Genomic DNA, 26,579 nt, shown 5'->3' on the forward strand with positions numbered 1-26,579 from the left:
TGGCCTATTTCTCCACCTGGGCATTAATGGAAATTTATTCTGCTGTTTTTCCAGAAAGATTTATTATATAAAGTTCTCTCTTTTGTCTGTTGCAAAGAAGGCGCTTTTCTTTTGATTTCCAGTAGGTGCCTTCTAAGCCTCTTGGATCCCTGCTTTATACAGAGCTTTAAAAATGGCTTTTTATTTTCCGATAGATATTTAATCACGCTCACTACCCTCAGTTTCCGTTACTGTAAGTGTTAGCAATAGTTTTGGTCTTGTTTGCTCAGATTCCCCTGGGCTCCGCGGTGTTCCATCACTGAGGGTATGGGGGGATCGGCCCTGTGGGTTGGGGGTTGGGGGCTGTGGCTCAGCCTCGGTTTTGCAATCCGGCTGGTAAAAATGAACTGTTGTTTCTCTGCTGGCTGCTTCTCTGCTTTCTGCCCTGATATTGATCTCTGCAGCCAGCCAGCCACGAGAACTCACAACTGTCACAGGCAGAGCTGTTCAGGGAACACGTGGCAAGAACTTGCCACTCCTTTTCCCCCTCTCTTCTTCCTACAGGTAGGTCTGGTGGGTGCGAAAGGCAGCTTCTTTATTTCTCTCAGTTCACCACATGACACCCAGGGTTCTGACCTGTGCTAGCTCTTACGCACAGATCCCACACTCAGTCGTGCTGGTGTGCCGTTTAGGTGTTTTTTGGTTGTGTTTTAGATGTTCAGCTTATTGTTGTTTCAAGGGGAGAGATCTGGGGACGTCTCTCACTCTGTCATGTTTCCAAAGATCCGCTGAAAACTCCAAAGCTCGCTCAGTGTCACACCGGTGTCACAATCTCCTGTCACATTACTTTCTCGCAGGCAGAGCTATACTTAGGTGAGCCAATTCTGTTAAAATCATGGTCCCAGATCAGATTCAGGGATCTGACAGCAATGAAAAGTGACATATATTTGGTATAGGGATCAAGAATCTTGCGCACTGTTATAAGTCCCTCAGGGCCACACTGTGTTATAGTCTAATATAATAGATCATGTTCATTATTTGTCCAAGTCATCAAAAAAAAAAAACCCAAAACAAACAAACAAACAAAAAAAAACAGAAAAAAAAACAAAGCAAAACCCTTAAACTATGTTCCCTGATCTCTATTTAGGAAAATAGGGAACTAATGCCTTTGGAAAAGATTTTTACTAAAAGTTAAGAATTAAAAGATATTGATGTTTATAAGGATGTGTCAGCTGGAAGATTCACTTTGGTCAAATACCCAATTCCTCAGTGACTATGATTTATAAATGGTTATAAAATCAGAGCTGATAGACACTAAAAACTTTCCCAGTTAAAGCATTTTACAAGGATGGACATTAAAGCACAAATAGTTGTCCAATGTCAACTGGTGGTGGCAGAGCTAGGACCAGAACCCAGTCTTCTGACTTCCAATCCAGTACTCTTTTCACCCCACCCTTCTGCTCCCCTCTCCTTAGACATCTCAATTTAGCTTTAGAAAGAGAACAAAGTACAAGATGAAAAAACAATTGGCAGGGTGGTGGGTCCAGGGGGCCCTCTAGTGACCAATTTATGCACTAAACCCAATATATGCATGATCCACTGGACACTTCACCACAAACCTGGGAAATAGGGAATGTTGGCTAAGGGAAACTTAGTGCGACACTTCTTTCGTCTCTCTGCATAACCTAATTGAAGAAAGGCCTGAGTAGCACACTCTAAGAAGGTGGGGACAACTTCTCACTTGTGACTCTCTCTGACACATGGATGAATATAAGAGAGTCCAGCATAATATATAACACAGAGGTTGCTGCCACTTTCTTCTGCTTTGGAATTTCTACAGGAGGTTTCCCCTTACCCTTTATTTACAGATGTGGATACAGAGATTTAGAGAATAACTTGCCCAAGGCCACACAGAGAGTAAATGATGGAGCAGATATTTGAATCCAGGTCTACTTGACCTCATTCACTCAAAAGTAAATAATTTTGAGTTGAGTCTGTTTGCACAGGCACTTCAAATGGGCTCATAAAGTTGTATGTTTGTCTTTAGACACACTCATAAAGGCTTACATTATGCGAATTCTGGACACTGTTCAATGCAGTGCTACTCTGACATTTTCAAAGCTTCACCGTAATTATCTGGAAACCTTGTTTATAATAAAACAACTTCAACCCCTTAAATATAAGGACTGAATGCTTTATCTTTTTCTCTCTTCTTTCTCAACAAAACCCCAATCCTCTTTCTTCTTTTGCGATAGAAAGACATAATTCATGTTTTCACTAAATTCCCTGAAAAAAAGCCAAACAGGATTTGAATTTGTCTCCCAGGTCTGATGAAGCAAGTTTCAAAATTCCAGTGTTGCCAAGAATATGATTGTTGTCAGGCTCAACCCCCTATTTTCAGATTTATGGCCTTGCATTGTGGTTCAGTGTTTTCCAGGGTGTTTTGGAGAGTTCCCTGCAGCATATCACTCAGAGATCAGAAACTTGAAATGTAGGTGGACCACTTCCAATAGGTTGAATGATCACCAGCTGATAGATGCCATTGGAAATAATTTTCATTGTTAATAGTATTGTATGCTCCCAGCAGTGATATTTGGATATCAAGGATTTTTTTTCCTTTTTTTCCCCCTTTGGCAATCATTCAGGGGTGGGTGATGAGCACTTCCGTCTGATTCAAGCTCTTTCTTTTCCTCTTTTAGGTGAAACCAAAGCAGGAGGAGCCAAACCTTACACAGATTTCTGGACAGAAGAGTATAAACAAACCAAAAGACGCTGATGAAAAGAATACCCAAAAAGACAGTGCAGGTCGGCACATCTTCAACCTCACCCAGAAATGTACTACAAGCTTAATAGTGCAGGGCTATGTGACGGGAGCTATATAGTAAAAATTACTCAGACCTGCTGTCCTTGGTCTTCAGAGAGCTTTCAATTTAAGATGCATGCTAATGTGGTCCAGGTTTATCCACCTAAACTGCCTAATTGATACAACCCTCACTTGCATGGGATTTAGATAAAGGGTCATACCTAGATCCCTATTTTATCTCAATGAATTTCCAACCAGAGTTATTTTGTTTCTTTATAAATTTCTTTAATCCTCTTTAAGCCTAATATGCATGCTCAGTTCCTCAGTGAGCCCAGATACCTGAGGGCAGCCAGTGATTTCCCCTTTAGCACTCCCCCTCAGCAACAGAACCAGACAATAATAACAGAATTGGCCCCAAACTAGTTTTGTAAAGTTGCTTTTCCTTTCCAGTAGAGAGAAAAGGTCTTGCATTAACAGTGAGACCAGTTCCCATAACCATGGGCAAAGAGAGCTGGGAGCAACCACAGACAGATGTCTTTGGCAGCCAACACCCATAAAATCCCCAAACAACTACCACTGGAGTGGAAATCTCTCTCTGTGTGTATATGTGGATGTTGGCTCTAGCTGATGGCAACCTAATTTCACACAGTGCTTGACAAAACAAAATTCCATTTCCACAAATTAAGTCAGACAATTTTTCCATAGTTTTGCCACAAAGGATTTCGCATGTGTGTTCAAAGACAGGGTATCTCTAAATACATTTTCCCATGAAAACTAACAAAACCACAAAACTGTTCTGAAAAAAGAAAGAAAGAAGGAAAGAAAAAAGAAAAAAATTAAATGAATAATCCATTTTACTTTTCCTATCTTTTTTTAAAATTAAGTTTAATGAGGTACCACTGGTTAATACAATTATATAATTGTCAAGTGTACATTATCATTTGACATCTGTATATTCTATTGTGTGTTTACCACCCAAAGTCCAGTTTCCTTCAGCTACCATATATTTGATCCCCTTTACCCACTCCGCGCTCCTCCATCCCACTATATTTGACTCCCTTTACACCATCTACCTCCCCCCTCCTCCCCCACCCCACTAGTAACCACTAGTCTATAGTCCTCTGGTAACCACTAGTCTATAGTCTATGTCCCTGAGTCTCTGTTTGTCCCACTCATTTGTTGCTTTTAGGTTTATATCCCACATATAAGTGATATGTGATTGTCAACTTTTTCTGTCTAGCTTATTTCACTTAGCATAATTATATCGAGGTCCATCCATGTAGTTGCAAATGGCAGTATTTCATCTCTTCTTATGGCTGAGTAATATCCCATTGTATATATGTATCACAGCTTCTTTAACCAATCATCTATCGTAGGACACTTCAGTTGCTTCCAAGTCCTGGCCACCATGAATAATGCTGCTATGAACAAAGGTATGCAAATATCTTTTCAGATATGGGTTTTCAAGTCTTTGTGGAAAATACCCAGTAGAGGGATTGCTGGATCATATGGTAGATCAATTCTTAGTTTTTTGAGGAAACACCATACTGTTTTCCATAGTGGCTGTACAAATTTGCAATCCCACCAGCAGTGTATAAAGGTTCCTTTTTCTCCGCATTCTCTCTAACATTACTTGTTATTACTTGTCCTGTTGATTGTAGCTATTCTAACAGGTGTGAGATGGTATCTCACTGTGGTTTTCATTTGCATTTCCTTAATAGCTAGCAATGTTGAGCATCTTTTCATATATTTGTTGGCCATTTGTATGTCCTCTAGGGAGAAGTGTGTGTTGAGGTCTTCTGCCCATTTTTTGATTTGATCATTTGTTGTTGTTGTTGTTGTTGTTGTTGTTGTTGTTGTTGTTATTGAGTTGTATGAGTTCTTTGTATATTTTGGATATTAGGCCCTTATCGAAGGTGTTGCTTGCAAATATATTTTCCCATTCAGATGGTTCTCTCTTTACCTTGTTGATGATTTCTTTTGCTGAGCAGAAGTTTTTTTGTTTGATGTAGTCTCATTCATTTATTTTAGCTTTTTCTTCCCTTGCCTTTGAGGTCAAATTCATAAAATCCTCTTTAAGTCCAAGGTCCTTGAGTTTAGTTCTTATGTTTTCTTCAATGCATTTCATTGTTTCAGGTCTTATATTCAAATCCTTAATCCATTTTGAGTTAATTTTGGTGTGTGGTGATAGACAACAGTCTAGTTTCATCCTTTTGCAGGTGGCTTTCCAGTATTCCCAGCATCATTTATTGAAGAGACTTCCCTTTCTCCACTGTAGGATTTTGGCTTTTTGTCTAAAATTATTTGCCCGTATAAATATGGGTTTACTTCTGGACTCTCGATTCTGTTCCACTGCTCTGTGTGTCTGCTTTGTTGCCAATACCATGCCATTTTGATTACTGTCGCTTTATAGTATAATTTGAAGTCGGGCAGAATGATGCCTCCAGCCTTGTTCTTTTTTCTCAGGATGGCTTTGGCAGTTTGGGGTCTTTTGTGTTTCCATACAAATCTGATGATTTTTTTTCTATATCTTTAAAAAATGCTGATGGGATTTTGATGGAAATTGCATTAAATCTGTATAATGCTTTAGGAAATATGGTCATTTTAACTACGTTGATTTTTCCAATCCAAGAACATGGAATATCTTTCCATTTCTTTGTATGTTCTTCTATTTCTTTTAATAGGGTCTTATAGTTTTCATTATATAGGTCCATCACTTGTTTTGTTAAATTTATTCCTAGGCATTTTATTCTTTTTGTTGCAATTGCAAAAGGAAATATTTTTTTTCCACTTCTTTTCCTGACACGCCATTATTAGAGTATAGGAAAGCTATGGATTTTTGAACATTGATTTTGTATCCAGAGACTTTATTGGATTTGCTTATTGTTTCTAGTCGTGTTCTTGTGGAATCCTTAGGGTTTTCTAAAGAGAGAATCATGTCATCTGCAAATAGTGACAGTGTGACTTTTTCGTTTCCTATTTCGATGCCTTTTATGTCTTTCTTTTGCCTGATTGCACTCGCTAGGACCTCCAATGTTGTATTGAATAACAGTGGCAATAGTGGACAGCCTTGCCTTGTTCCTGATCGTAGAGGGACAGTTTTTTGTTTTTCACCATTAAATATAATGTTGACTGAGGGTTTGTTATATATGGCCTTTATCATGTTAAGGTACTTTCCTTCTCTACCGATTTTGTTAACTGTTTTGCTCATAAATGGATGCTGTATCTTGTCGAAGGCTTTTTCTGTATTTATAGATATGATCATATGATACTTTTTAAAAAAAAATTGTTTATGTGGTGTATCTCATTAGTTGATTTGCATATGTCGAACCATCCCTGTGCCTTTGGGATGAAGCCCACTTGATTGTGGTGTATAATCTTTTTAATATGTTGCTGTATTCAGTTGCTGGTATCTTATTTAGGATTTTTGCATTTGTGTTCATGAGAGGTATTTGTCTGTAGTTTTCTTTCTTTGTGTTATCTTTACCAGGTTTTGAGATCAGGGTAATATTGGTCTCATAAAATGAGTTGGGAAGTATTGCCTCCTCTTCGATTTTTTGGAAGAGTTTGAGGACGATAGGTATTAAATCTTCTTTGAATGTTTGGTGGAATTCACTGGTGAAGCCATCTGGTCCTGAACTTTTACTTTTTTGTATGATTACAATGATTGTTTTAATTTCCATACGGCTGATCAGTCTATTTAGATTTTCCAGTTCTTCTTGATTCAGTCTAGGAATGTTGTATTTTTGTAAGTACTGGTTCATTTTGTCTAGGTTATTAAATTTAGTGTTATATACTTTTTTATAGTATTCTTGTATGATCCTTTGTATGTGTGCAGTGTCTGACATAATTTCCCCTCTGTCATCCCTGATTTTATTTGTGTCCTTTCTCTTTTTGTTTAATGTGTTTAGCTAGGGATTTGTCAATTTTTTTTTAACATTCTCAAGGAACTAGGTCTTTGTTGTATTTATTTTTTCTATTGTTTTTTTGTTTTGTTTTGTTTTGAATTTCATTTATTTCTGCTCCAATTTTGATTATTTCTTTCCTTCTGCTGAATTTTGGCTTCATTTGTTCTTCTTTTTCTAGTTTTCTAAGATGAAGTGTTAGGTTACTATTTGGGCTCATTCTCATTTTTGGAGATAGGCCTGTAATGATATTAACTTTCCTCTTATGATCGTTCTTGTCGTGTCCCAAAAGTTTTGATATGTTGTCCTATCATTATCATTCGTTTCTATGTATTTCTTGATATTTCTTTTTTATTTCTTTTCAGACCCAGTTATTCTTCAATAGTATGTTGTTTAATATCCACATATTTGGATATTAAACAACATACTTTCTTTTTACTGTTGATCTCCAGTTTCAAAGTGTTATGATCAGAGAATATGATTGGTATTATTTCAATCCTTTTATATTTGTTGAGGCTATCTCTGTGTCCTAGGATGTGGTCAATTCTTGAGAATGTTCCATGTGCACTAGAGAAGAATGTATAAGCAGCTGTTTAGGGATGGAAGGCTCTGTAAATGTTAATTATGTCCAGTCGGTCTAATGTGTCATTTAAGGATGTTATTTCCTTATTGAATTTTGTTCGGATGATTGTCCACATCCAACAGTTGAGTATTTAGATCCCCTACTCTGATAGTGTTTTGGTCTGTTTTTCCCTTTAGTTCTGTTAGTAATTGCTTTCTATATTTTGGGGCTCCTGATTTGGAGTATAGATATTAATGAGTGTTTTGTGTTCTTGGTGCATGATTCTCTTTATCATTATGAAGTGTCCCTCAGTATCTTTTTTTACCTTTTTTTTAATTTGAAGTCAATTTCATCTGATATTAGTGCTGCTGCTCCTGCTTTTCTGTAAATGCTATTTATTTGAAATATTATTTTACACCATTTTACTTTGAGTCTATATTTGTCTTTAGAGCTGAAATGTGTCTCCCAGAGGCAGCATATGGTTGAGTTTTGTTTTTTGATTCATTCTGCAACTCCGTGCCTTTTTTATTGGTGAGTTCAGTCCATTTACATTTAGGGTGATTATTGAAATGTGAGGTCTTCTTAAAGTCATTTTTTCTTTTGCTTTCTGGTAGCTCGGTGTTTCCATTGCTTCCTTGTCCTTGTGTTTCTGTTTTCTTTATTTTGGTTGGCTTTTGTGGGTTTTCCCTCTGGTTCTTCTTGTTTTATGTTATCTACTTCAGTTCTGAATCTTTGGCGTGTGGTTGCCATTTTGAATATGTAAAGGATAGTTATATATATACAGTCGTCCATTTTCTTCTGCTCGTGTCTTATCTCCATTCCCCTTTGCCAATTTGGAACTTTGAATTCTTCCATTTTCAGTCATTGTTATCTCAATTTGTCCCTATGTATGCTGAACATTCATTACTATCTTGCTATAGCAATTCTCTTCTTATTGTTTAAGCTTATAATGCCCTCTTCTTAGTAAGGGTTGCACTCCTCTGTTTCTGTCTGCCTGCTAGTCACCTCACTCCTAATTATGTATTTTTTTTTGGTCATTTTGTTTTAGGTGAGCTGACCCTTTTCAGTATTTCCTGTAGTGCAGACCTCGTAGTGGAGAATTCCCTTAATTTTTGTTTGTCTGAAAAGATCTTTATTTCTCCTTCATATCTAAAGGAGAGCTTAACTGGATACATTATTCTATGCTGGTAGTTCCTTTCACTTAATAGTTTGAATATTTGATTCCACTCCTTTCAGCTTGTAAAGTTTGTACTGCAAAGTCCACTGATAATCTAATGGGTTTTCCTTTATAAGTTACCGTTTTCTTCTCAGTGGCTGCCCTGAGTATTCTGTTTTTGTCGTTAATTTTTGATCACTTTAATACGATGTGTCTTGGTGAATGCCTCTTTGGGTTGAGATAATTGGGTGTTCTGTTGTCTTCTTGAATTCCAAGCTCCAGCTCATTCCTTTGATTTGGGAATTCTCATCAACTATTTGTCTAAAATGCTTTCTACCCTCTGTTCCATTTACTCATCTTCAATAATGTCCTTTATTCTTATATTTCCTCTCCTGATGGTATCAGCTAGTTCTTGAATTTCTGTTTCATTATTTTTCATTCTTTGGTTTCTCTCTTCTTCCTTCTGATGTCTTTCTAGATTTCTGTCTTCGACATCACTGATCCTTTCCTCCATTTGGTCGACTCTATTTCCCAACCTTGCTATTTCGTTTTTCAACTCTTGCAGTGTGTTTTTTTAATCTCCAGAAGATTTATTCTATTCTTTTTGAGTGTTTCAATCTCCTTGCTCTGCTCATGTAGTTGTTTTTTTTTTTTCAATTCCTGAAATTGTTGATATGAATCATTTGGTATCTCACTGAGTTTTTTCAGAAGTACCATTCTGAATTCTCCGTCATTTAAGTCACATATTTCTCTGTCTATAAGCTTATACTCTGGAGATTTTTCTCTTTTTTTCTGAGATGCTTTGTCATTTTGCTTGTTCATAGTGTTTAATTGACTATTTCTTCACCTGGGGATTAATAGAAGTGTATTCTGCTTTTTTCCAGAAACAAGATTTATTATATGCACATCTCTCTTCAGCCTGTTTTATAAAAAGGTGTTTTTCTCTTGGTTTCCAGCAGTTGGCATTATATAAAGTCTTAATAATGCCTTTTTTTTTTATTATAGATGTTCTGTCACACTTGTTACCCTCAGTCTCTGTCCCTGTCAGTGTTAGCAACAGTATTGGTAGTGTTTCCTCAGATTCCCCTGGGGCTGTGAAGATTTTGTTCTCTGAGGATATGGGTGGAGGGACCCTCTGTTTTGAGGAATGGGGGCTGCAACTCAGCCTCGTGTTTTGCAATCTGTCTGGTAATAATCAACTGTTATTCTCTGCCATCCCTGCTTGTCTGCCGTCCCCACTTCTCTGCTTTCTGCCCTGATACCTGGGCACTGCCACAAGCCGCAGTGGTGCTCACAGCTATCCCAGGCAGAGCTGTTCAGGGAAGTCGCTGCACCTTCTCCATCTCCACTCCTCCTGCAGGGAGCTCTGGCGGCTGCCAGAGGCAGCTTCTTTGTTTCTCCCAGTCCACCTCCCAACAACTGGTGTTCTGACCTGGCTTAGCTCTTATGCGCAGATCTCCCACTCATATGTGTTGGTGTGCACTTTGCCTGTTTTTAGTTGAGTTTTAGATGTTCAGCTTTAGATATTCAGCTTTTGTTATTTCAAGGGGAGAGATTTGGGGATGTCTTTCTCTCTGCTATGTTTCTGATGTCACTCAATGCAGACTGTTCTTATTTTATGAATTTAGAAGCACACATATTTCTCTTTGGTACAGGTCTCTCAAGTCAGGAACAGAACAACGAAATTGAGATTTATGATAAGACAACAGATCAGTCTTCAAACACAGATGCTGCTGAAAGTCAGGGCTACTTATGGTCAGCAGCATGTGGAAGACAACATGGAAGAAAAGGATCAAGTGCTTCAGAAAATAATGAGGGTGAACCCAGAGAAAGGAGCTCTAAACAATCCAGTCCAGTGTTTGGCTTCGGTGATACAGCTGATTCCACACCTGCTGATAACACTGCCAGGGATAGCCCTTTCTGGCACCTGTCCTTGGAAGAACAAGCCATGGAGGAGCCCATAGCTCCACAAGCAGCAACTGCTACTCCTCAGAAGTTGCTTTCAGATAAAAATGTCATGGAAAGAAGAAAGGCCAGTTTAGATTTTGAAGTCAGAGAAGCATCATCATCATATCCCATACCTGAAGACACAAAAGAGTCTATAGTTAGTGGTCTTTCACCATGTCATGAAGATGGGGCTTCTGGAGCTGAGAAGACAAAAGCCAGAGCTAGTCTTTTACCAGTGGTGGAAAGCCCTCTTACAACCCAAGAAGATATCATGTTCTCAGTGGCAGTGGAGGCTCAGCTGCTTACGGGTCCTTCTCATATTGAGTTAGAAGAGGAAGACGCTTCTAGCTTTGAGTCACAGGGAAGTGTCCCATTTAAAATGGAGTCACCTAGAGATATCCCAACCATCTGCAAAGAAAGCCCTCCTGGAAATGTTCTCCAGACCTTTACAGCAAGCATTTCAGATATAGCAAGTGTCTTTTCAGAGGAAAGCATTTCTACAGAGAGGCTGTCTCTCAGAAGCCTTTCCCAGTCCTCGAGGGAGACCAAAGCTGAAGAAGTTTTCTCAGATTCAGAGAGTGCTTCAGAGGAGGGCAGTGGTTCTGAGCAGCAGCTGGCTCCCAGACACTCTTTCCAGTCCTTGGAGAATCTTGAAGATGACCAAGAAGAATTGAGCAGCTCTCATGAGCAGCTGGCTCCCAGATCTGCTTCCCAGTCTTTGGGAGAGCCTGAAGATGAAGTGTTGACAGAATCAAATAGTTATGTTGAAAAGTACAATAGTGATGATGATTGGAGCAGCTCTGAAGAAGATCTGTCTTCTAGACACTCTTCCCTGGCCTTGGAGAAGCCCGAAGACCAACAAGAAGTCTCCTCAGTTTCAGAGAACACACCAGGGGCGTGGGGTGTTTCTGTGGAGCAGATTCCTCCCCGACACCTTTCTCAGTCCTTTGTGAGGCCATTTGTTCAGCAACAAGTCTCCTCAGATTCAATGAGTGCTTCTGCAGAATGGGAGCTGATGCCTCCCAGGCATACTTTCCAGCCCTGGTTGAGCCCTAAATCAAAGCAGCAAGATTCTGCAGGTCGGGAGAGTGCTGCTCTTGAGTGGGGCATTTCTATGGAGCCATTGCCTCCGAGAATGAATGCTAAACGCCTGATGAGGCATAAAGTTGAGCAACCAATCTCCTCAGGTCCAGAAATTACTGCTGTTGAAGGGGTCACTTCTATGGAGCTACAGCCTCCAATACATCATTCTCAGCTCCTCATGAAACCAATAGCTGAGCAAGAAATCTCTGCAGGTCCAGAGAGCTCTGCAGCTAAGAGGAGCATTTCTATGGAACCACCACCTATGAGACACCCTTTCCAGCCATGTTTGAGCCCTACACTCAAGCAAAAAGTTTCCTCATTTCCAGAGAACACAGCTGTTAAGGAGAGAAATTCCATGGTGCCTCTACTTTCTGAAGGTTTTGCCCAGCCCTTGATGAACCCAAAAGTTAAACAAAATGTGTTCTCAGGTTCAGAGGGTGCTGAGACAGCCTTTTCGGTGGAGCCACTGCTCCCTCAATGTTTTCCTCAATCCTTGACAAATGTTCAAGCCCAGCATAGCTTCTCAGAGAACGTTGCTGGTAATGAGGGCATTTTTGTGCAGATGCTGCCTCCAAAATATCTTTGCCAGCCCTTGGCAAGGCTTAAATTCCAGCCACGGTCCGATACCAGCAAGTCAGCAAGTGCTTCCACAGAATGGAGTAGTCCTATGGAGCCAGTGCCTTCTAGACATACCTTCCATCCCTGGGAGAGCCTCAGATTTGAACAACATGCCTCTTCAGATCCAGAGAGCACTGCTGTAGAGTGGGGCATTCCTATGGAGCCACTGCCACCCAGAATGCCTTCTCGGCGCCCGAAGAGATCAGTTGTGAAGCAAGACATCTTCTCAGGCTCAGTGAGTGCTCCAGCAGAATGGAGTGGCCCTATGAAGCCGATGCCTCCCAGACATGCCTTTCAGCCCTTGATGAGCCCTGCAAGTTCAGGGAGAGCTGTGCAACAAGCCTCTGGGCAACAAGCCTCTGCAAGTTCAGGAGAGCTGGGCTGAGAAGGGCAGTCCATGGAGGGATGCCTCCCAGACATGTCTTCCAGCCTTTGGTGAATCCTTAAAATCCTGCAAGCCTCTTCAAGTTCAAGAGGAGCTGTAGCTGAAAGAACAGTCCTATGGAGTGGATGCCTCCAGGTCTTCAGCCTTTGGTGAGTCCTAACTGCACAAGCTCTGCAAGTTCAGGGAGAGCTGTGTGCTCTATGAGTGGATGCTCCAGAAATGCCATGTGAGCTAAATCTGAATGGCGCTTCTGCAAGTTCAAAGAGAGCTGTGGTTGAGAGGAGCAGTCCATGGGTGGATGCCTCCCAGACGTGTCTTCAAGCCTTTGTGAGTCCTAAATCTGAGCAGCAAGCCTCTGCAAGTTCAGAGAGAGCTGTGGCTGAGAGCAGTCCTATGGGCGGATGCCTCCCAGAATGCCTTCTAAGTCCCCAGTGAGACAAGTTGTGAAGCAGGAAGTCTTCTCAGGTTCAATGAGTGTTCCAGCAGAATGGAGCGGTCCTATGGAGCCAATGCCTCCCAGAAAGCCTTCTCAGCCCCAGATGAAACCAGTAGTTAAACAATCAATTTCTGCAGGTCCAAAGAATGTTGCCATTGAGGGGGACACGTCTGCAGACCTGCCGCCTCCCAGAAACTGGTCCGTTGTGAGACATAAAGTCCAGCAAATGTCAAGTTTTGAGAGTGCTGCTGTCGAAGGGGGCATATATGAGAGGTCTTCCAAATATCCCACTCACTTATTAAGGAGGTCTAAAGTTCAGGAAATATCCTCATATCTAGAGAATAATGCTGTTGAAGGAGGCACATCTAAGAAATTGCCGCTTCCCAGGCGTCCTTCCAGGTCATTCGTGAAGTTTATGGCACAACAATTTTTTTCAGAGACCCCTGCTTCTGAGGAACGGATTTATGTGGATCCTCTGTCTTCAAATCAACCTTCCAAATCTTTGTTGAGTCCTAAAGTTGAGCACCAAGTTTTCTCAGATTGGGAGAGAGCTGATATTGAGGGAGGCATTTCTTTGAAGCCGCTGCCTACAAAATGCCCTTTACAGTCCCTGGGTAGGCCTGAAGACCCACAAGAAGTTTTCTCACATTCAGAGAGTCCTCCTGTGAAGTGGATTAGTTCTCAAGAGCAGCTTCCTCCCAGATACCTTTCCCAGAAATTGGGGAAGCTTGAGAACCAGCAAAAAGTCTTATCAGTTTCTAAGAGCTCTCCTAAAGAATGGTGGTCCCAGGCTGAGGATGAGGCTGAATTCCAGCCACATATTTTCTCAACAGATTCAGCAAGTGTACCTGTAGGGCAGATCAGTGCTAAGGATGATCACCTGCCTCCCAGACACCCTTTTCAGGCCTTTCCAGACCCTGAATATCAGCAACAAGTTTATTCACGTTCCATGAATGCTCCTGCCAAGGGAAATGTTTTTGAGAGCAATTCTAGCAGCTGGTCACTACTAAGAGGTCCAGCTTCTCCAAATAAAACCAGGAAACATGGCCAGGACTCTGAAAACTTCATTAAGAATATCCCGACTCCTGCTACCAAACCTGTGAAGTTCACCATCTCTCCTGCCTGGCCAACATCCACTTCTGGGGAAAATAAGAAGGAGGTTCTTGAGAATAGTGATCGCGATAACAGCTATTCAAATTTATTCCCCAGTGGGGCTGATGTTGAAAACCGTTTTGGAGTCCGACTGAGAAGGATCCCTTCCTCACAGAAGCAGGAGAGTGAGAAACAAGACCATTTTACCAAGCTTCCTTCATTCTCCTTAAGCCCAGTTTCATCTTATGTGGGTAGAGAACCACAAATCAGAAGTGCTTCCCAGGGGCTCCTGGGCATCAGAGAGAACGTCACCGCAATATCTGACTTTGCAGAGAAGCAACAGAACAAGACCAGGTCTGGCAGCATGGCCAAGAAGCAACCTGCTTACAAGATCCCAGGTGAGACTTTAACTTTCCAGATGGCAAGTAGGTACCGAGTGGAGGGAAGAACTGGAAATCAGTCTCGAATGGGAAGCAGTCTGTTCTAGCCCTGCCTGCTGAATTGTTTCTCTGATAGGGCTCGCTTGTGGATTTAGGGGAAAGATAGTTCCTTGTTCTAGATTAATGGATTTAGAGAGGGTTAATTTTGAGTCTTCTGTTTTCCAAGGGAGTCTCATCTGAACATCTATCCACATTCTGTAATGGACACATGCATGACCATCTCCTCATTCCCTCTTCCCACCCTCTGTACATTTTATATTTAGATAGAATTTATGCTTTTCTCAAGATACTTTTACATGTATTATGCTCCCCCCAATACCATGTGGATTTTTAAAGCCAACTCATTAATAGAGCACTATATTCAAACTCTTAGCTTGAAATCTTAATTTACTATAAATGTTTGTACTTCCATTGCTTCTTCACTCACCTGAAATGTCTAAGAATCCAGAGCCAGGTGATCTTTTGAGCACTAATCTCTCTCAAAGCCTTTGTACCTTCAGACTCACCATCACATACTCTTATATATGCCTATAACCACACCCATGTAACCACACATTTGCATGAAGGACTATGAAGTAACAAATACTATAAGATTTTCCTTGGAGTTAGAAGAATAACATTAATGGCCTGGGCCTCTGGCCTCTTAGGAACATTGCCAGCCCACCTGGCAACAATCGTCCTACCATGAGATAGGAAGAGAGATGGATAGAGAAGAAAAAGGACCAGTAAGAGGATAGTGCAAACTTTTGAAGTACAACTTCTTATCTACCCAAGGATCTCTCCTACCTTGCCAGGTTATAGGGAGGGCACAAAAAGTGGGCCCTTCTCTATGTGATATTTGTTTATTTTCATTTGGCAGTTAACAAAGATCCCTCTGGGGCATTACTGTGGGTAGGCCCCAGCCAAGCTCAAGACCCTGCCTGCCTTGCTTCTGTTCTAACTCCTTTTATTCTTTTCTCAGGAGAGGCTCCTATTCAACAATCAGATTATGCAACCTCAGAGCCAGCTTGGATAACCATGGTAAAGCAGAGGCAGAGGAATTTTCCGACCCACATTCCTATGAAAGAACTAAAACCCGATAATAGAGCTGAAGCTAAGGCTGAGACTAAGAAGCCTACATATGAGGTAGGACCTGAGTCAGCCCAAAAAGCACTCCAAAAGGTTGCTGGAGCCAACCATTTAAGCTTGCACTGGGAACCTTGCCAAGCATGCAGCTCCCTACTTCTTCGGTTGCATTAATAATGGCAGGGGGACTCTTCAGAGGAAAAAAACTTGATTTGTACTCAAGTGCACCCTGCTTTGTGCTCTTAAAGGATTTGTGAAAAGTAATAATTATGAGAAGATTCTGTAAATCAGATCCTATTCTAAATATTCTAGAGCAGGATTCCATGAAATTGGTTGAGAAATAAGGAGTAAGTCAAAAAACAAAAAAACAAAAAAACAAAAAAAACAAAGGTAACCACTGGGGTGAGAGTTAACTATTTTTACAGATATTTTATTCTTATAAGTATGTATATGTATTTAAGAAAATATAAATGGAATCTAACTATACATACTATTTTTCATTTAACATTTAATTTCTAGACACCTTTTCCTATCAGTACATAATGATTTAAAAAGGTAATCGATATTTGGGTTTCTACATATTGATTTGGTTTGGTGTGGCACCTTATTTTAGATTTTTTAATTTTAAAAGAAAAATTATGTGATGGACTAGGCTAATGGTACCACATGTGAATCAAGGATGATGGGATGATGTCTTGTCTCTAATGTCCCACTTGCAGTATCTTTGGAAATGATGGAATGAGAACCCCTCATCAAAACTGCAGAAAACTGACTCAAGAAAACATCAAATTTACATATCAAGAGTTCCTATACTTTTAAGGGCTTAACTGAGTTTGTCTAGGGATTGCGTGAGAATCTTTTTAACATTTTGCTTTAAAGGTCTTTTTCATTTTCATCATTAATATTTTTATAGGAGCAATATCATACACCTTGCTTTATTAAAGCTTTTGTTAGGAGAAAATACACTAGAGTGTATAAACTCATTAATTTAGATCAGTTGTGAAGAGGTTAATTTGAAAAGCTTAAATTGTACAATTTTGAAAAGACCTATAGTACATTGTTTTCTAATGCAAGGAGTGCCAGTCAGATGTCAGCAAGTTTTGCTAATTAGAAATCCTGTCGAACTAACTTCAATTAGTTGATAGGATTTGTTTGTAACCACCACGTTCAGTTAGCTTGCTGTTAAGTGCTAGGGAAAACGTACACAAGTTAAATAATTCTGTTAAGTTGTTTACACTATTTGTATGATTAGACAACCTTTTCTTCCACATGTGAAAGGTATTAAACTTGAACCAGCTTAGGTTTTGTGAACCTAAATTGTGAGCCGAGGTGCTCTTAGTGCTATTTCTTTCTTTATCTTTCTCTATCTCTCTTTCCATTTGATTACTGTTGAACTCATAATACCCAGGACAGGGCTTATTATACGTTGTGATCTTCCAAATGAGTAATTTGCTATTTTCATGTTATGACTTACAAGATTCCTATTTTCATTTTTGTATTAAAGGGAGCTGAAAACCAACACAGAAAGATTTTCACTTCCAATGTCAATAGACAGGAGAAGATGGCACAGATGGACCTACCTAAGTCTACCAAAGCAGGTAAAAAGAGTCCCCCGCAACATCTTCCCACTGAAATAGCTGTGAAACTTTGGTAATTTCAAGTTCAGACAATATGTCTCTCCCCTTTTGCCCAAATCAGCTTAATAATTCTCTCAGGGCTCTACCATTAGATACGAATATTCGATTGTTTTAGAAAAATCTAATCATTATGACTACTATAAGTCCAGTGTGTAACTTTCAGAGTGGCTTCCAGTCTTTTACTACATCAAGGAAGATGTGTGGCACAAAGTTATGATCACTCACTAAAACATTCCTGTGGTATCCAAGAGGAAAGAATCAAGCTACTTTCCAGTTCATAGCAAAGTAGTATTTTCTCACCTTCTATATTCCCAATGAAACTGTTAAAAGTAATTCACTATAAAGGCTCAATGGTATTAACTTTTTAAAAAAACTATTTTAAAATCTTGTTCAGCCCCTCCACATTCTGAGCAGGGGTATAAGAGGCAGAGGGATGTTGAAAGCTGAAAAAACACTGTACTGGGAAAGGATGGAATGTGGTCTCATCAGCAAAATTATATGCCAGAACTATCTATCTATCTATCTATCTATCTATCTATCTATCTATCTATCTATCTTTTTTTTTTTCAGCAGGAGCAGGAGAAGGGAGGATAGGTTTATAGTGAATCATCTTTGTCCTGTCCCTTAGTTCCCTTCATGAAGAAATTAGACTAGGTATTTAGGAACCCACTGTCTGGCCATGAAATAGCAGCACCTAACCTGTTCATAGCTATAAATAGTTTCATCAGCACTATATCCTATCAAGTGGCTCTCAACTCATTGTGCATTAGAATCATGTGGTAAGCATTTAAAAATTACAGATAAATCTGGCTCCATTGCTAGAGGTCCTAATTCAGTCAGTTCAGGAAATGTCATGGACATTGGTATTTTCTAAAAAGAGCTCTAAGGGGATTGAAAGAAAACATGGTGGAGTGAGAGACATCCCCAGATCTCTCCCCTTGAAACAACAATAAGCTGAATATCTAAAACTCAATAAAAAAAAAACACCCAAACTTCACACTAGCACGCCTGAGCGTGGGATCTGTGCATAAGAGCTACCACAGGTCAGAACCCTGGGTGTCAGCTGATGGACTGGGAGCAATAAAGAAATTGCCTCTTGCAGCCTTCAGAGCTCCCTGCAGGAAGAGGGAGAAGGGAGAAGATGCGGCGAGTTCTCTAAACAGCCCTGCCAGGCAGAGTTTGTGAGTTCCATGCAGCCAGCAGCAGGGCCCAGTCATCAGGGCAGAAAGCAGGGAAGTGGACAACAGAGAAACAGTAGTTGATTTTTACCGACCGTGGTTGCAACACCAAGGCTGAGCCGCAACCCCAACCCCCAACCCCACAACCCCTCCTCCCATACCCTCTGGACCAATCACTGTGGAACCCCAGGGAAATCTGAGCAAACCCTGCTGAGACTGTTGCTTACACTGACAGGGTCTGAAACTGAAGGTAACGAGCATGATTAAATATCTACAAGAAAATAAAGGCATTATATAAAGGCATTATTAAGGCTTTATATGAAGCAGGGATCCAAGAGGCTTAGACGCCACCTACTGGAAACCAAAAGAAAAGTGCCTTCTTTGCAGCAGGCTAAAGAGATACCTTTATATAATAAATATTATTTCTGGAAAAAACAACAACAATACAGTTCCATTAATGCCCAGGTGAATACCATGAACAATCAAGGCAACAAGCCATCTCAGAAAGAAAGAAAAATCTCCAGAAAATAAACTTACAGACATAGAAATATGTGACTTAAATGATAGAGAATTCAGGATGGTACTTATGAAAAAACTCAGTGAGTTCCTAAATGAGTCATATCAATAATTTCAGGAATTGAAAAACAACTAAATGAGCAGAGGAAGGAGAATGAAACACTCAAAAAGAAAAAAATAGATCTTCTTGAGATAAAAAAATAAAAACACACTATAGGAGTTGAAAAATGAAATAGCAAGCTTGGGAAATAGAGTCGATCAAATAGAGGAAGGGATCAGTGATATCAAAGACAGAAATCTAGAAACAAATGTCAAGGAAGAAGAGAGAAACCGAAGTATGAAAAATAATGAAAGAAAACTACAAGAACTAGCTGATACCATCGGGAAAGGAAACATAAGAATAATGGGCATTACCGAAGGTGAGGAAAGGGAGCAGGGACTAGAAAGCATTTTAGACAAATAGTTGATGAGAATTTCCCAAATCAAAGGAATGAGCTGGAGCTTGGAATTCAAGAAGTCAACAGAGCACCCAATTATCTCAACCCAAAAGGTCCTTCACCAAGACACATTGTATTAAAATTATCCAAAATCAATGACAAAAACAGAATTCTCAGGGCAGCCAGGGAGAAGAAAATGGTAACTTATAAAGGAAAACCCATTAGATTATCTTCGGACTTCTCAGCACAGACCTTACAAACCAGAAAGGAATGGAATCAAATATTTAAACTATTAAGTGAAAGAAACTACCAGCCTAAAATAACATATTCAGCTAAGCTCTTCTTTAGATATGAAGGAGAAATAAAGATCTTTCCAGACATACAAAAATGAGGGAATTCTCCACTATGAGGCTTGCACTACAAAAATAGTAAAAGAGGTCAGCTCACCTAAAACAAAATGACCAAAAAAAAAAAAAAAGCATAATAAGGAGTAAAGTGACTATCAGGCAAATAGAAGCAGAGGAGTGCAACCGTTACTAAGAATAGGGCATTATAAGCTTAAATAATAATAAGAGAATTGCTATAGCAAGATGGTAATAAACGTTCAGTATACATAGAGACAAACTGAGATAACAATGACTGAACACAGGAGAAATCAAAGATCCAAATTCTCAAAGGAGAACAAAGGTAAGGCATGTGCAGAAGAAAATGGATGACTGTATACATATATAATTATCCTTTACATATTCATAATGGTAACCACACACCAAAGATTCAGAACTGAAGTATATAACATAAAACAAGAAGGACCAGAGGGAAAACTCACAAAAGCCAACCAAAATAAAGAAAACAAAAACACAAGGACAAGGAAGCAAACCTAGCTATCAAAAAGCAAAAGATAAAATGGCTATAAGAAGACCTCATATTTCAGTAATCACCCCAAATGTAAATGGACTGAACTCACCTATTAAAAGTCACAGAGTTGCAGAATGGATCAAAAAACAAAACCCAACCATAGGCTGCCTCCAGGAGACACATCTCAGTTGCAAAGACAAATATAGACTCAAAGTGAAAGGGTAGAAAATGATATTTCAAACAAATGGCCTTCAGAGAAAAGCAGGTGTAGCAGTACTATCAGATGAATAGGCTTCAAAATAAAAAAAGGTATAGAAAGATACTGAGGGACACTTCATAATGATAAAGGGAATCGTGCACCAAAAAGACATAACACTTATTACTATCTATGCTCCCAGTCAGGGAGCCCTGAAATATGTAAAGCGATTACTAGCAGAACTAAAGGGAGAAACAGACCAACGCACTGTGGTAGCACTATACCCCACTGTCGGATATAGACAGATCATCCAAACAGAAAATAAATAAGGAAATAACATCCTTAAATGACACATTAGACCAACTGGACATAATTGACACTTACAGAGCCTTCCATCCCAAAACAGCTGCTTATACATTCTTCTCTAGTGCACATGGAACATTCTCAAGAATCAACCACATAGTGGGAAAAAAGCCTCAAGAAATATAAGAGGATTGAAGTCATACCAACTATATTCTCTGATCATAATGCTTTGAAATTAGAGATCAGCTGCAAAAAGAAAGCAGGAAGAACCACACATACATGGAGATTAAACAACATGCTACTGAAGAATAACTGGGTCAGAGAAGAAATAAAAAGAGAGATCAAGAGACACATAGAAACGAATGATAATGATAGTACAACATATCAAAACTTTTGGGACACGGCAAAAGCGGTCATAAGAAGAAAGTTCATATCATCACAGGCCTATCTCCAAAAATAGAAACGAGCCCAAATAAACAACCTAATGCTTCATCTTAAAAAACTAGAAAAGGAAGAACAAATGAAGCCCAACGTCAGAAGAGGGAAAGAAATAAAAAAAGCAGAAATGAATGAAATTGAAACCAACAAGCAAACAAACAAACAAACAAAAAAACAATAGAAAAAATAAATGCACCAAAGAGCTGGTTCTTTGAGAATATTAATAAAATTGACAATCTCTTGGCTAGACTCACTAAAGAAAAAGGAGAAAGGACACAAATAAACAAAATCAGGGGTGAAGGAGGGGAAATTATGACAGACACTGCAGACATACAAAGAATCATAAAAGAATACTATGAAAAAGTATATAACATTAAATTTAATAACCTAGAAGAAATAGACCAGTACTTAGAAAAATACAACCTTCCTAGACTGAATCAAGAAGAACTGAAAAATCTAAGCAAACCGATCAGCAGTATGGAAATTAAAACAATCATCAAAAACCTACCAAAAAGTAAAAGTCCAGACTAGATGGCTTCACCAGTGAATTCTACCAAACATTCAAAGACGATTTAATACGTATTCGCCTCAAACTCTTCCAAAAATCCAAGAAGAGGCAATATGTCCCAATTAATTTTCTGAGGCCAATGTTACCCTGATCCCAAAACCAGTAAAGATAACATAAAAAAAGACAACTACAGACCAATACCTCTTATGAAAACAGATGCAAAAATGCTAAAAAAAAAAAAAAAGATACTAGCAAACTGAATACAACAACATATTAAAAAGAATATACACCACGATCAGGTTGGCTTCATCTCAGGGGCACAGGGATGGTTCGACATATGCGAATCAATTAATGTGATACACCACATAAACAAATTAAAAAAGAAGAATCATATGATCATATCAATAAATGCAGAAAAGCCTTCGAAAAGAAACAGCATCCATTTATGAGCAAAACACTTAACAGAATCAATATAGAAAGAAAATACCTTAACATAATAAAGCCCAAATATGACAAACTCTCAACCAACATTATACTTAATGGTGAAAAACTAAAAACCATCCCTCTAAGATCAGGAACAAGGCAAGCCTGTCCACGATCGCCACTGTTATTCAGTATAATACTGGAGGTCCTAGCGAGTCAATCAGACAAGAGAAAGATATAAAAGGCATCCAAATAGGAAATGAAGAAGTCAAACTGTCACTATTTGTGGATGCCATGATTCTCTCTTTAGAAAACCCTAAAGACTCCACAGGAACACTGCTAGAAACAATACGCAAATGGGAAAATATATTTACGAGCAGCATCTCCGATAAGGGCCTAATATCCGATATTTACAAAGAACTCATACAACTCAATAACAACAACAAAAAAAACCAAATGATCCAATCAAAAAACGGGCAGAGGACTTCTACAGACACTTCTCCCTAGAGGACATACAAATGACCAACACATATTTGAAAAGATGCTCAGCATCGCTAGCTATTAGGGAAATGCAAATCAAAACCACAGTGAGATCCCATCTCACACGTGTTAGAATAGCAGTTATCAACAGGACAAGTAATAATAAATGTTGGAGAGGATGCAGAGGAAAAGGAACCGTCGTACACTGCTGGTGGGACTGCAAATTGGTACAGCCACTATGGAAAACAGTATGGAGTTTCCTCAGAAAAATAAGAATTGATCTACCACATGATCCAGCAATCCTTCTACTGGGTATTTACCCCATAGCCTTGAAAACACATATCCGAAAGATATTTGCGCATCGATGTTCATAGCAGCATTATTCACAGTGGCTGGTTTATGGAAGCAACCGAAGTGTCGTATGATAGCTGATTGACTAAAGAAGTTGTGGTACATATATACAATGGAATATTACTCATCCATAAGAAGAGATGAAATACTGCCATTTGCGACAACATGGATGGACCTCGAGATAATCATGCTAAGCGAAATAAACCAGACATAAAAAGCTGAAAATCACATGATCTCAGTTATATGTGATATAAACCTAAAAGCAACAAATGAAAAGAACAATTAAACAGAGACTCATGAACAGGGACAATAGACTAGTGGTTACCAGAGGGTAGGAGGTGGGTGAGGAGGGGTTAGGTAGATGGTTAAGGGGTGTCAAATATAGTGGGATAGGAAGAGGGTGAAGTAGGTAAAGGCGATCAAATATATGATAGCTGAAGGAAACTGGACTTTGGGAGGTGAACACACAATAGAATATACAGATGTCAAATGATAATTTACACCTGAAAATTATATAATTGTTAACTAATGTTACCCCAATAAAATTGATTTAAAAAATAAGTAAATAAAAGAAATCAGCACAGGAATAAGAAAGCGCTCTAGGTAATTCTAATGTGTAGCCAGTGTTGAGAACCAGTGGTTGAATCTAAGCCACTAAGTCAAATCAACCATAAAGCAGGATGAGGGAAGGAGTAGAATTGGAGCACAGGGAGGTAGTATGCTTGGCTAGAGTAGTTGGTACAATTTTTTTTTAGCATAGACTTTTACTGCGTTGAACTGTTTTTTCATTTATGTCATACAACATCATGATTAGCAAAATAAAACTAATACTACCTTATTTGGAATTTAAAAACCTGAACAGATACCATACAATATTTTTCCTCTTTAGTCTCAATTCAAAAGTGTAAGATAATCTAATAATAGCAACCCAAAGATTGGCAATTATAGCTGTAGACATTTTCTCTTAGGCCTTCCCATGTCCAGGTCCCTGTGGCCATAACCATATTGATTTTACCCCTTTGCCATACAAACACTGTGGCATTGCCCAAACTGACTACTGAATTTTAGAAACCAGAGTAAACATGAAAGAAGGAAACAGTTTATTGCATCCCATAAACATAACTCAGTACCTCTGGGTTTCTTATGGCTTGTGTTATTTGCTGTGATTTTGGTAGGGTTTGAAGATCAGAAGATATTTCAAGTGCCTTCTACAAGAAAGGAAATCAGAAAATCTTCAACTCTCCCAACCGTACTCCAAGAGCCATTTGAGCCAGTCTGGTTCTCCTTGGCCAAGAAGAAAGCCAAAGCATGGAGCCATATAGCAGATATCATGTAATAAATTGCTCCTGGATGGAGCATCAGCATTTCAAATGATTATTACCAAGAGCTGTATTAATGCTATGTACTGATTTATTTACTGTAACCATTTTTATTAAGCAAAGGAGCCTTAAGATGGGAATTAAAGCTAATAACTATTTGAATGAAACAAATGCCATGATGCCTAACATTCAGTACAGTCACTGGCAGCATCTGAAAGGCCAGCATTTCCTCTACAAAAACTGTAAAATGTTTGCACTGTTGTCAAAGTGAGAAATCTTTAACTCTGGATAATGCATTTTAAAAGGGAGAAATCAAAACATTTTTTGGAGCAACTAAGATAAGGTCATCTCCCTTGATCAAATAAATTCTAGTGGAGACATCTAAATGATTTGGCCCAAGGATCGGCTTTTAGGTTTTATGAGCCTAGTTAAATGCTTTAATTCTTTGTTTGCTCCTCCATGCCTTGTAAAGGCCTGTAGAAGAAGTGAAAATTCTGTGTCCCCAAGAAAAATTTTGCATAGCTAGTCCCCTAGTCAGTCCAGTGCCTTTTGAAACCCCTTCTTTATATACTGGGGAACTCCCAAAGCCTGCAATTTATACAGAGCTCTTTGCACATGCCCCATGTCAACCTGTTACAATTCTGAAAGCAGTGAGCACCTTCTTACGAGGCGGAACATTTCTTGGGGATTATCCTACTATTCTGGATGGTTAGTTCATCACCCAGCACCACTGTTATCCCCTCCAGTTACTCAGAAATGTACTGAATATCATACATATCCTGTTTCATAAGCATTTAAGACCCTGTTGAAATTCAAAATTCTACAGACGCCAAAAGATACTTGCAGTCAAGAAGACTTTTATAAAGGAAGTCTGGGGCTACTGGCTCCTGCCTTAAGGTGGAGACCTCCCCAAAAAGTTTCATGTCCCTTTCCCTCAGCAAGCTCTGTTTCACAAGATTTTAGCCCAAAGCAAGACTGCCTTAGAAAAATTAATTTTCTGCTAACTGGAAGCCTTAAGCGATTAAATCAGCCTCTCCCTGCCCTCATTCCTAGAGGCATATACCTCAAAAGTCACTAAGTTTGATAGCCTCCCACCTCTCCAGCAAACTACTCACCTTAAACCCTTCCCCTCCATTCCTAGCTCATTTTCTTAGGACACCCAGAAGTGTTTTTTCATTATATCTTTCACTGTATCTGCCCTGTCACCTCAGAGCTACTTTGCTTAAATAGAAATGCAGGCCTAGATATAACTGTGCCTTTAAGTTCTGAGTAGGCTGTTGCCTCATGCAAAAATAATTTTAGAAAAACCCAGAGAGGCAGTGAGGTGCTTGGTTTTGCTGATGGTATAAAGTGATATTGCACAACCATATGCTGGGTTTTGCATTTTCTCTATAAAATATCTATTTTTCCTGATACTGTATCTTTGCCTTTTTGATAATTCTAGGTTTTTCATTGATTGGGTTTGATTTCCTTTGTATTCCTGTAGTGAATATTTCATTAAGGTAGATGCCCTTTATGCAGGTAATCCTGTAGATTAGTTGTTATACTTCCCTTCCCCTTTTCTCAGGGTGGACCACTATTAGGTTATTTCCACTCTATGAACTCTCTATTAACAATTTCTTTTCCATAGTTAACAATAAAACTCTGTTTTTGAGTAGAGGATAAGTTTTTTTTTCTTTTTAATGCCTAGAAGCACATTGTCACTTGCCTTCTTTTAGCATTCTTGATTTTTGCTATATTGCAAAGCAAATAAATTCAATAAAGCCTGTTCTGTAGTCTGTCTCTGTCTGTCATGTGGGAGAGAAATAAAATAAAATATTGACGGTTCAGACCTGAGGGTTGTCAGAGAAGCAAAATTATATTAAGAGGATATGTGAGGTATAAAGGATGTCTACACAGATATGCCTGACCAAGCTGATGGCTTCAGGTAGGTATTTTTATGGGGGAGAGTGGTACTGAAGAGGAAGTTTTCATCTGTGTAGACACATGGGGAGCAAAGAGACTGGTGGGAGAGAAAATGCTGATGGGGGTGAGTAAAGGGGGCAAGCTGGTGGTTGTACTCCAGCCTGGCCCAGGGAGTAGATCCAAGTCCTACAGCAATATGGGCTATTGGAACAAGCCATTATCAAAAGGAAAGGGCCCCACTGTGCTCAGGTAACAAAGTATAACATGGAGTGAGTAAGAGGGAGGGGTGATAGATCAGATATTTAACCTGGCCCTCCGGTAACAGTTGTAATATTTGTAGTCTTCAGAAAAAGAGTTCAGTTAGGGATCTACATAACATATGGATAAAAATATTTGAAATATTTAAATTGACTAATAAACCATTAAATAAAATAAGTTCTATCTCCCTCCATGGACCACCTGAAAGCCCAGGTTGGGATTTAGAATTCTCACAATCCTCTAAGTCCTGCTTTACTGGTTTGGGAAGAGCTGCCCCTTTCCCCTCCCCATTCCCTTACCTGTA

At 39.3% G+C, this 26,579-nt stretch overlaps 1 protein-coding gene across 1 annotated transcript in view; it reads left to right on the forward strand.

Annotated features, from left to right (window-relative positions):
- Window positions 1-25,976, forward strand: part of KIAA1210 (KIAA1210 ortholog) — a 332,344-nt gene extending 306,368 nt beyond the window's left edge. Inside the window, exons 10-16 of the mRNA XM_039842519.1 lie at window positions 2,679-2,784; window positions 4,159-4,215; window positions 10,061-12,433; window positions 12,823-14,364; window positions 15,368-15,531; window positions 16,976-17,069; window positions 23,969-25,976. Coding sequence (XP_039698453.1) covers window positions 2,679-2,784; window positions 4,159-4,215; window positions 10,061-12,433; window positions 12,823-14,364; window positions 15,368-15,531; window positions 16,976-17,069; window positions 23,969-24,129 — 4,497 coding nt within the window. The 3' untranslated portion in view covers window positions 24,130-25,976. The remainder of the gene's footprint in view (window positions 1-2,678; window positions 2,785-4,158; window positions 4,216-10,060; window positions 12,434-12,822; window positions 14,365-15,367; window positions 15,532-16,975; window positions 17,070-23,968) is intronic.
- Window positions 25,977-26,579: the final 603 nt, after the last annotated feature.

This window comes from Pteropus medius, unplaced genomic scaffold, assembly GCF_902729225.1.
Source record: "Pteropus medius unplaced genomic scaffold, Ma_sr-lr_union100, whole genome shotgun sequence".
NCBI classification, from domain to species: domain Eukaryota; kingdom Metazoa; phylum Chordata; class Mammalia; order Chiroptera; family Pteropodidae; genus Pteropus; species Pteropus medius.